This window comes from Ostrea edulis, chromosome 1 (assembly GCF_947568905.1).
Source record: "Ostrea edulis chromosome 1, xbOstEdul1.1, whole genome shotgun sequence".
In the NCBI taxonomy this organism is placed as follows: Eukaryota; Metazoa; Mollusca; class Bivalvia; order Ostreida; family Ostreidae; genus Ostrea; species Ostrea edulis.
Genome location: NC_079164.1, coordinates 96897164 through 96908395, shown reverse-complemented (window position 1 = coordinate 96908395; position 11232 = coordinate 96897164). Strand labels below are relative to the sequence as shown.

Here is an 11232-nt window from a genome sequence, read left to right as displayed (position 1 = left end):
TACTTTATATCAGGAAACTTTCACTTATCTTAAGAAGATTAAAAAAAAACACTTTCCCTATATATTCGAATGTAAAACTTTGATCCCTTATTGTGCCCATCCTACTCCCGGGGGTCATGATTTTAACAAACTTGAATCTCCACTACGTCTAGAAGCTTTCATATACAGGCGCGTCGGCAAGTTTTTGACATTGGGGCGGTGAACTGAATTTTAAAAAAGAAAAAGAAAGGGGGGGGGGGTGGTAACGTATTTTAGCTAGTATGTACATATATTCACCAACACCCCCATATTTTCCTAATATATATCTTTCCATCTATTGAAAAATTGCAGTATTTGTCTTCAATTCAAACATTTAATAACTTAAGTAATATCAAGGAAGTTGTATGCAAGTTAAACACATTAAACTCATTTTTATCAAATTACATTTCGGTTGAGCATCACTGAAGAGACATTATTTGTCGAAATGCGCATCTGGTGCATCAAAATTGGTACCGTATAAGTTTTTACATTATGACCCCTGGTTCGAGGCCTCTGCTGGTGGACTGTTAGTCCCCGAGGGTCTCTACAGCCCAGTAGCTAAGTACTTCGTTACTAGCTTGAAAATACGGATGTATATTTAATTGATGTTATAAAATTTAGAAATTCATTTCAAAATTAAGGATTATCTCCCTCATGCATAGCTCTTATCCTTAGACGAATTGGACTCCACTTTTTTTGGCACGCTGTTTTTGGCTATAATAGCTCTAAAACTTCATTGTTGTTTCCGATTTCAAATATTTCGGTTGAGCATCACTGAAGAGACATTATTTGTCGAAATGCGCATCTGATGCATCAAAATTGGTACCGTATAAGTTTTTACATTATGACCCCTGGTTCGAGGCCTCTGCTGGTGGACTGTTAGTCCCCGAGGGTCTCTACAGCCCAGTAGCTAAGTACTTCGTTACTAGCTTGAAAATACGGATGTATATTTAATTGATGTTATAAAATTTAGAAATTCATTTCAAAATTAAGGATTATCTCCCTCATGCATAGCTCTTATCCTTAGACGAATTGGACTCCACTTTTTTTGGCACGCTGTTTTTGGCTATAATAGCTCTAAAACTTCATTGTTGTTTCCGATTTCAAACATTTTGGTTGAGCATCACTGAAGAGACATTATTTGTCGAAATGCGCATCTGATGCATCAAAATTGGTACCGTATAAGTTTTTACATAAATGTACATTGATTCATTGAACAGTTCAGAAACGTCCAAAAATAAGTCCTCGTCCATCCCGCGCTGAGACAAACTCGTCAGCGACTTCTGATATGTCCATTTTATCCGTAGCTTCCCTGTGGGTGTGTAGAATCATCAAGTGATTAAGCCTCTCCTGTGTCATAGTCGCACAAAGATAGGTCTTGACTCGGCGCAGTGCAGAGAATGTCCGCTCACTTGTGGCATTAGTGGCTGACATCACTAAAATGAGTCTTAAGAGAGTTACAATCTCCGAGAACAGACATTTGGTAGCTGGAGGCATTTCAGACACTAACTTTACCAAATACGAAATAGACACAACACTAGTTGATGAATCGTTCAAGCTGTTTCTCGCTAATGATGTGAATGTTTCCAGCTGCGAAGATAGAGATGTCTGGTCCAAATCATCACAGTAAAATTTTATCACGAAGTCCAGATCTTCTGTGTATGTCTTGTCACCACGCACAGACTTCAAAAAGAACGTCCTCTAGATGGCGGTACACTTGGTAGCCCGGCTGGTCAAAACGATCCTTCACACAGTTGACTACTAAATCTAAAGCCTCAAAATACTGCTGTCTATAGAGGTCTTCTTCTGATGCTGCAAACTCTGGAGGGGCGTTTCCTGTTTCAAACCGCTTCGGCATTTTTCTTCGCCTTGGCAAAGTTGGCTCATTGACATCTAGATCGTCAAGTTTGTTGTTGAGAGATTCCCAGAAAGTATTGAAGGACTCTTCCTTTCGCATTTCACTGAGCGATGACAACGAAAGTTCGGTTATGTGTTGGCCCTCAGCAGCTGATAACTCTTTCGTCTTCAGCGTTCGACTTAAATTGTCTGTGTGACGGAGTATGTCGTATCCCAGGGACACGCCAAAGTGGAAGTCAAAACTTTGCATCTGGGCTTTCACACCAATGATCCTTGAACGGGTTTCGGCATCCTTTGTGCATTCATAGCAGGTCTTCCACAAAGACTGAAGGACAGAGTAGTTTTTCAAGACACTATTCAAGCTAGCAGCTCTAACAGTCCATCGAGTGGGGCATAGCACACGGAATCCTGGTGTATCTGGTGCCATCTCGCGCTTCAGCTGCTCGAGTATGGTGTCCCTCCTAGGCGAATACTTGATGAGTTTTGACATTTCAAACACAGTATCTAAGGCATCACGCATCACCTTTGATCTTTTCACGGTATCGCCAACGGCCAGGTTGAGTGCGTGTCCATAACAATGTTTGTATATTGCCCTTGCTTCTTTTCTGGTGATGTTAGCAGCCACACCCTTTTTAGCTCCGGACATGTTGCTGGCTCCATCATAACACTGCCCACGGCACTTATTCAAAGAAATGTTCATCCGTATTAGTGTATCCAAAATTACATTGGTCAGTGTTGTAGCTTTGATGGAAGGCACCATACACAGTCCAATGAAGTCTTCATGCACATTTAAATCCCTGTCAACATGACGAATAACAATCACAACTTGTACACGGTTAGACTGATCTGTTGTCTCATCAACCATGATGGAGAAATAGCCATTCTCTCTGATGTTCGATGCCACGTCCCGCAATATCTTCAAAGCCATCAATTGTAGCATTTCATTCTGGGTGTCTGCTGATGTAAATTTGTCTTGCTTCTTTTCTAGCCACTTGAGCATTGACGGATCCGATTCGCCATGGAGCTTCAGAATCTGAATAAAGTTACTTTGCTCGTTGTCATGGCCACGGAGAGGTAATCCCTGTCTAGCAAGAAACCTGATGTTTCGTAGAATTGTTAACAGCTGCTGTCTGTTGCGTGTTTTCTTCTCTGAATGGGCGGCTGAGAGTACTTCACAATGTCTTTCGTTTCTCTGGGAAGTTTCACTTTTCTTTCCACAGACTCTTTGTGGCAGTCGGAATCTTGATGTTTCCTGAATTTTGACGTGGCATCCTTCCAGTTACTGAAGCCTGTAGATATTCATATAAAACTGCCCTCAGCCTTGGAATTAGAAAGTTTGCCTTCCTTTGCGGCGCCCATGCAAGTGAAACAGAAAGCCAGATCTTTTGCCTGAAAATATTTTTAAATACATGTATAAATAAACAGTATATCATTTTCAGAAATATCGACTTTAGTGTAATTACTGTAAATGAACCAATGATGCATTTACTTCATTAATTCATTAAATTAACCTGTAAAATATCATGGAATAAATTAAAACATATAAAATAATATCATACACATACCTCGTCATAATGCAACCATGGGTATGGTTTGAACCAGGAGTTGAACGAACGTAGTTCTGGATTCTTTTTGCCGAAAGACCGCTTTGGAAATTTAAATTAGCAGGTTGATTAATACGTGTTAATCCGTCCATTTTTAAAATCAAAATGTAGGAATATATGTGACAAAGGTAAACAAAAAATCTCAAAAAGTTGTTTTAGACAGTAATTTTGATTCATCTTCGATATTTTCCTTTAATTCACATGCTTATTCAGCTCATATGCTCATTTATTGTAAGTTATATTGTTTGATAATTGTTTAATGACTTAACGACTTGCGGTAGTGTACAATGGAAAACGTCCAAACATCGATCGATCAATTAATGAAGCATACTTAATACCCTATTTTTAATTATTGTGTACACACGTCGGGCCCAGGTACCTACTTCACCTTTTTCTTTACTGTTCTATTCTTTCTTTATTATTTTTTTTTTTTGCAAAATTATTGGGGCGGCGACCGCCGCCCCTGCCCCCCCCCCCCCCCCCCCCTATATTAATTATATAAACTTCACCTTTTCTGGTCCAGTGGTTCTTGAGAAGATTTTCAAATGACCCCACTCTGTTTTTGCATTTTTGTGATTATCTTCCCATTGAAGGGGCGTGGCCATTAATTTGCACTATCTTTAATCCCCTTCACCCAAGGATGCTTTGTGCCAAGTTTGGTTGAAATTGACTCAGTGGTTCTGGGGGAAATGAAAATGTGAAAAGTTTACGCCGACGACATTCAAGGAACAAAATTTGATCAGAAAAGCTCACGTGAGCCATCTACTCAGGTGAGCTAAAAACGGTAAGCCTATTACAAATGATGACGTAGTTCGAGTAGGGACCTACCTCATTATACATTGCAAATATCAATATGCTTAACCTTGGCATGCATGACCGATGGCGACCTTTAAATACACGTTGTTTACACACAACTAAATGTTTGATATATAGATCGAGGTCATTCAGAAAACAAGTACACTTTGGATATAAGTGTGCCATTTAAAACAGGCAGTCCCGTGGCTAATAACGTGTCCGTCATGTCATCACATCACCCAATATAAAGCGTCTTAGCTAGCCACGGATTTTCAGTTCATTCCGCGCCATGTTTCTGTGACAGTGTTCTCATATACATGTTTACAAACATCCACTGTCTACCGACGGTAAAGTATTACAGTGATACGAGCTATATAACCAACGGTAAAATATCTAAAAAGTTAAAAAAATAGAATGGCATATTTAAGCTGCAGATCTCTGTTCTGTCCCAATATTTTTTTTATAGAGCTACAGTTTGCAGCTTGGCGTATTTGATATCAACTATAATCTCATTGAACTACAGTGGATCTGAAGCAATAAACTCGTCAATTCAGCAGAAAATGTCCATTTCCGAATTAGTTTACTTGTTCTTCACCTCTGATGTGAAGATTATACAAATTTCTATTTGATTTTTATCTCTTTTATCAGGGAAATTGACTTTTATATTACAGATTGATGTTTTTAAAACGCGTGGCATTTCTTTCTTGGTAATCTATATTTCGAATCCAGTAGTAATTTTAAACTATTAGATATTATTTGTAGGTAAAGGGGGGGGGGGTTGTGTTGTTGTTACATGCTTCAATAGTCAAGTGCCTGTGTAAGAATTTTTTTTATTTTGGATGTTCCTAATTAGCCTATTTATCCAATTTAAGTTGAATGATCAATGTTCCACGCCACTACAGGCATTGATAGATCTTCCACGACCCCCCCCCCCCCCCCTCCACCCCCCTTCTCTATATAATCTGCAATTCCCTTTCCTTGAGAAAAAAAATTGTATGAACAGTGTAGATATCTATTTTATTAATGTCAACAAACAAGTATGTACACAATAACAAATATCTACAGATCACAGTCAAAATGTGAAGGAATTTCTCCATACAAGAACTGGAAGTGACGATATTACAGAGGATTTAACACTTTCAGGAAGTTGTTCATGTGAAATTTAAACAAAAACGTATAATATTCACCTTTACAACGGAGAAACATTTCACAATCTATAAGTAATGTCAAAACCATGGCAGTACATTCATAATGGAAAAAAGAGAAAATCACTGGTTGTATGACAGCCCCCTTAATGTTGATGGTAGGAAATTTTGTTTAAATTTTTGACAATGTGTAATGATCATGAATGGCAAAAAATAAAACATACAAAATAATAAGTACACAAAGTAATGATGTACTTAACTTTCCATATACACAGATACATGTAAATATCCCAAACTATATAGGAGAACATATTCACATTCTCTTTGTTTGCCATGCTTTTCAATGTGGTCTCCTCATCTTCACTATTGTCACAGGCAACACATACTTTTAGCAACATGAATGATTAGAAAAATCCCGAGAATTTCCCAGAATGTGTAACAGACAAACTATAACCTAAACAGTTACCTGTATAAATCATGCATAGAACGAGAACTACACAGTACGACGTCTATAGGACTGCAAACATTTACAGCACTTGATGGTTATGAGAACAAATTGCTACTATACATATACAGCGATAAGTGTGTTATGTGCATTCATATCTATATAAACATCAGGCAATTAATAAAAGAATATTAATTACAACAAAGTCAAGGCCCTATTGAATATAACCATTTCAAAAAATACTATGTCTGACAATGGACATTGAAACATACAGTATCTCATTTGTTACTGAAGGTAGGTGTAAATGACCTTGGCGTTTTAAGAGGTAGAAAATATAAAATGTGGGTTGCACTTCCCACACACGGTACCATCTGCAAATCTAGACCGTTCAATTCAGTTTAAAAACAGTTTTGCATATATCCAGGGATGTAATCACTTCATCTCAGTGCAAAAGTGACTTCCCTTCATACTTATCAAGTCTTTGTGACAGTTGTGAATTTTCAAGCCGTAATTTTTTCATCTCATCTTTCAATGTGTTGTTTTCCCTCTCTAGATACGCTGCCCGTAACGCGATCTGATTTTCTTTGATTCGCCGAGCCTCCCGTGATCGTTTAGCTGCTACATTGTTTTTCTTCCTGCGACTCCAATACTTTTGATCCTTGCATTCATCTGGCACATACACCTGAAAATAACAAAATAGTCTGCACTTACCATCTCAATTATACAGAAAATAATAGTCTGCACTTACCAACTGTCTCAGTCACACAAATAGTCAATTTACAGTCAATTTGTAAAATTCTATACAATAATATCCCGAAAATGAGAAGCTTAATATGTGTGTGGGTTAATAATTTTTTTTAACCAATACATGAATAACTTTCAAAGTGCTTTTTTGTATCTTACTGAAAATCAATGGATGCAACCTTTAAATGACATGAAGAATTTCATTTTTGAATACATTCATGAGGCCACCTTCTTGTGAAAATTAGACTTGTGAATATTTCATTTTTACAAATTAAACATACAAGGAGCAAATTGGATGGTGACAAAATAATGTTTTGCTGAAATAGTCGTAAAATCTTTGAATGAATTTACTCCTTTAGTAAGATGAACTCATTTATGTGCAAAGTGCTACATGTAATTTGTAATTCCAACATGCGATTTTCCTAGTTGGCATGATTAGACAACATCCACCTCCACAATATGATGAAGTAAATATTCACATCTGTCCATTCCATTCATTACCTCAACTGCCCACATAGCTGAATTGACTGGTAAAATGAAATTCAGACATGTGAAATATTTGAATTCTTACCTTTCTTGACTTCTTGATGATTGGCTGTGGTTTCAGTTCATCTACAGTAAACTTTCTTCTTTTAGGGTCAAAATTTTGACCTAAAAATGTAAATGATTTTACCTTCAACTTCACTGGATACAAACATATCTATTTTATATCACAGTTAATTACACACCAACGGGTAAATCACAACAGCTTAAGCAAGACAGACTGACCTAGAAACCTTTTGCAAAATGTGTTTGTCATGTAGACATGGTCAATATTTATACATGTCTAACCTGGAATGGAAGCAAGAGCGAGGTCAGTGGGGTCAATATCATACTGGACCTCTGGACTACTCGGTGGCGAGGTTACAGTCGTGTCATCTGGTGAGCATGGCAACACATTGATATCATCTTCCTTAGGTGAGTCTACCAGGGGCAGCAGAATATCTGCGAAGTCTGCAAATTTTTTATACAAATTCAACATTTTAAAGAGTTTCTATTGCAAAATTATAATTATCATTTCAGTTTTATCAAACTTCACACTAACTCATGTCACAAAATAGTACAATATGAAATCCATACACAGAATTATTACTTCAGATAAAATTCAAGGCTGATCAAATTGTTTCTTAGCACACATCATTTGAAATTTCTAGTGCAGGGGTAGATCCAGCGATTTTTTAAAGAGGAGGAAGGTCTACCATTAATTTTGATCTTCAAAAGGGGGGGGGGGGGGTGTTACACCTTCAAAATGAGATTTTTTTCTACTAAATTTTCTGATGAATGGGGGGGGGGGGGGGGGGGGGCCTACCCCCTGAACCTCCGCCACTGTTGTGCATAATTGAAGTCTGCATATTTTGGTTTAAATTAATTAACTAAAATGATGCATGCTCAGAACAATGCATTGTGTTTCTTGCATTTCTACTGCATATACAGTCAAATTTTACAACAGACGTACCACCAGGTGGCGCGGGAGAGTTCGCCGACCCTGGAGATTTCCCTTCGCTGGAGGTGGAGTTGTCCTCATTAGAAATCCCGGTTTCTGACAGAAATTCGTCCAGATCCATGAATTCCAGATTGAAGTCATTGTTATCAGGATTGTTCCAAAGATTGGGCCCTAAAAATGCTGAGGAAGAATCGATCTTCCCCGGTCCCACTTTTCCTTTCACAGTCCCATCTGAAAACAAGACAATATCGGGTATGAAAATAGCCTACTTAATAAAACAAAAACAATGTTCATTTTTCTCATACGCATATTTTAATTTTGTAAGTAGTATTAAAGGTAAATCTTAAAATGTTAGATCCACACCACTTTTTATTGCACGATAGAAACTGGCCGACCGCAAGCTCGGCATTTGTTTACATTGATCATCTTACCATTTAGTTTGGGTGGATTCTTCAAATCTGGATTCTCTAAAAGTTCCTTCAGTGTTATTCCTTGTCCAAAGTCGAAGAGATTCATTTTCTGTTTCCTTTCTTTGGGTCGCTTCTAACTTGAGAAAATATCGCGTGTAATCTAATGTGGACCCACAATCGTATAAATTCAGGTCCCGTGGCGTTACATGTGCAGCATTCGGCTAACCTCGGTCGATTATCCTAACATCAGATGTAATCGGACGAGGTGTACCGAGAGATACGTGCTGTAAACAGAAGGTTATATAAATGTTACTTCTAAATATAGATGACTCAAAACGACAACCAATCAAATTTATGGAAAAATCCTCACGTGGTTCAGAAAAGGTTACCAGATCATATGGTACACTTGTACGCAACTGGCTAGTGCTGGAGTACTTGGGATACAAGGCTCGGATCTATTCAGATAGCTAGGGTTCGCCCCTCCGTAAAAGTCTTATGTCGGTCTGTTTTAGACATACTCTTGGGGTAACGGGATGTTTCGCTCCATGACGGTTCACCCCTATTCTGTTAAATGTTAATAGGCTATGTGAAAAACATTTTAAATGTCTTATTTCTTTTCAATTTTTATTGAATTCAGGTTTATTGGCCTGACTAAATATCAGTTATTTAGGTGATAGTTGATTTTTAAGAAAAGCATTTTCATACGTGATTGCAGTTCTCGACTTTGACACCTGTTTCAAGCTATCAAAGGATCAATTCAGGGTAACAAAGAAAAATCCGGATAAGGTTTAAATAGCTTACCCATAATCGTGCTAGATTGTCACCTAAGGCTGAGTAAATGTTATTGATTGGCTTTCTATACCTTTAGTATGTGGACATTACAGTAAACTTTATATAGATCTCTTACAACGATCGATGTACATGTAATGTTAACGCATTTTGAGGTATATATAGATAAATATACCACGTGATTGCCGTACAAATCACTATTGCCGGTAGATCTTATGATCCACAATATGGCGGAATCATATCTTGTGAATCATGTACAGGTCCATGTCGAGGACCTCGTCTACTGTAACGGAAAGTTAAAGTTTTGAATTGGAGTAGTGGCACTTTGAACATAGAACATATTTATTTTCCAATCAAGGGCCCTCAAAGTGTAACATGGAAATACATGTATAGCCACAGGGGCGTCGGCAAAAGGGCGGCAGTCGCCGCCCCAATAATTTTGCAAAATTTTTTTTTTCATAAAATTTAAAAAAATAAAATATAGAATAGTAAAGAAAAAGGTGAAGTAGGAATAGAATAGAATATTTATTCAACCAATTTGGGCCCCAGAGGAGTATAATGATGTACAATAATTAAAAATAGGGCATTAATTAAGCATGCTTCAATAATTGATCGATCGATGTTTGGACGCTTTACATTGTACACTTCCGCAAGTCGTTAAGTCATTAAACAATATAACTGTTACAATAAATGAGCTGAATGAGCATGTGAATTAAAGGAAAATACCAAAGATGAATCAAAATTACTGTCTAAAACAACTATTTTGAGATTTTTTGTTTACCTTTGTCACATATATTCCTGCATTTTGATTTCAAAAATAGATGGATTAACACGTATTAATCAACCTGCTAATTTTAAATTTCCAAAGCGGTCTTTCGGCAAAAAAGAATCCAGAAGTGTATCGCCATCTAGAGGACGTTCTTTTGAAGTCTGTGCGTGGTGACAAGACATACACAGAAGATCTGGACTTCGTGATAAAATTTTACTGTGATGATTTGGACCAGACATCTCTATCTTCGCAGCTGGACACATTCACATCATTCGCGAGAAACAGCTTGAACAATTCATCAACTAGTGTTGTGTCTATTTCGTATTTGGTAAAGTTAGTGTCTGAAATGCCTCCAGCTACCAAATGTCTGTTCTCGGAGATTGTAACTCTCTTAAGACTCATTTTAGTGATGTCAGCCACTAATGCCACAAGTGAGCGGACATTCTCTGCACTGCGCCGAGTCAAGACCTATCTTCGTGCGACTTTGACACAGGAGAGGCTTAATCACTTGATGATTCTACACAGGTGGCAGGGGACAGTTTCTTTGGTTTGAAAACATGTGGATAGGGGGTATGCACCAAAGTCAGATTATGACAGACTAATGAAACATCATATTTCCCTTTTATGTCAATACTTGTATTTCATATTAGTGTAGTTAATAAATTATGACCCTAAATTACATGTAATCTATAAATACTGGTGCTGGTGCACAAAACATTCTCTCAGCAGGTTCCCCTTTTTTGCTTTGATTTTCTCTCATTTGGGCTAATCCGCACCACCCCCACACCATCACAGTACCAAACATGGGGATTGAGACACTGTGCACAATCAAGAACCCTATCAGCCCTTTTAAAAAATCTACCTCTCATATGGGGCCATCCACCTTCCCTCACAGCTACAGACCTTTTGCTGGACCCTGCATGTTTTCACCGGAATTTCTTCAGCAACTGACCACGTGTCTTAGTTTCGTATTTGCACCCATCTATATGCTAGGAATCATGGTGACACCTACATGTTGTATATCAACATTTCTATTAAGCACTCAGCTACATTTGACATGCATCCTAAAATTATTGTATACATTTTTACACATGTAATATCACTTAAAATATGGGGTATTTCCATTTTAAAAAAAAAAAGTTTACCGGCCTATAGTGCGAAACTGTCCCCTGC

The 11232-nt window shown here is 37.7% G+C and overlaps 2 protein-coding genes across 2 annotated transcripts; both read right to left on the bottom strand.

Annotated features, from left to right (window-relative positions):
• Positions 1-1687: 1687 nt before the first annotated feature.
• On the bottom strand, positions 1688-2875 carry LOC125672228 (zinc finger MYM-type protein 1-like). The gene has a single exon (XM_056145226.1). It carries the CDS (start codon positions 2873-2875, stop codon positions 1688-1690), a length of 1188 nt encoding a protein of 395 aa, XP_056001201.1.
• Positions 2876-5272: 2397 nt separating this feature from the next.
• On the bottom strand, positions 5273-9061 carry LOC125672246 (hepatic leukemia factor-like). Its single transcript, XM_048908432.2, has 6 exons — positions 8872-9061; positions 8523-8785; positions 8104-8322; positions 7440-7601; positions 7180-7259; positions 5273-6546 (listed from the first exon to the last, which is right to left on the bottom strand). The coding sequence occupies exons 2-6, from the start codon at positions 8605-8607 to the stop codon at positions 6307-6309; spliced, it is 786 nt and encodes a 261-aa protein (XP_048764389.2). The 5' UTR covers positions 8608-8785; positions 8872-9061; the 3' UTR covers positions 5273-6306.
• Between the last annotated feature and the right edge of the window lie 2171 nt (positions 9062-11232).

Bases quoted from the DNA above. Each gene is read 5' to 3' on its own strand.
- LOC125672228 (XM_056145226.1), bottom strand. From the start codon at position 2,875: ATGCTCAAGTGGCTAGAAAAGAAGCAAGACAAATTTACATCAGCAGAC.
- LOC125672246 (XM_048908432.2), bottom strand. From the start codon at position 8,607: ATGAATCTCTTCGACTTTGGACAAGGAATAACACTGAAGGAACTTTTA. The intron at 8,323-8,522 runs GTAAGATGATCA...TCTTGTTTTCAG, and splicing joins GAATCCACCCAAACTAAATG to ATGGGACTGTGAAAGGAAAA. The intron at 7,260-7,439 runs GTTAGACATGTA...TTACATTTTTAG, and splicing joins CGCTCTTGCTTCCATTCCAG to GTCAAAATTTTGACCCTAAA.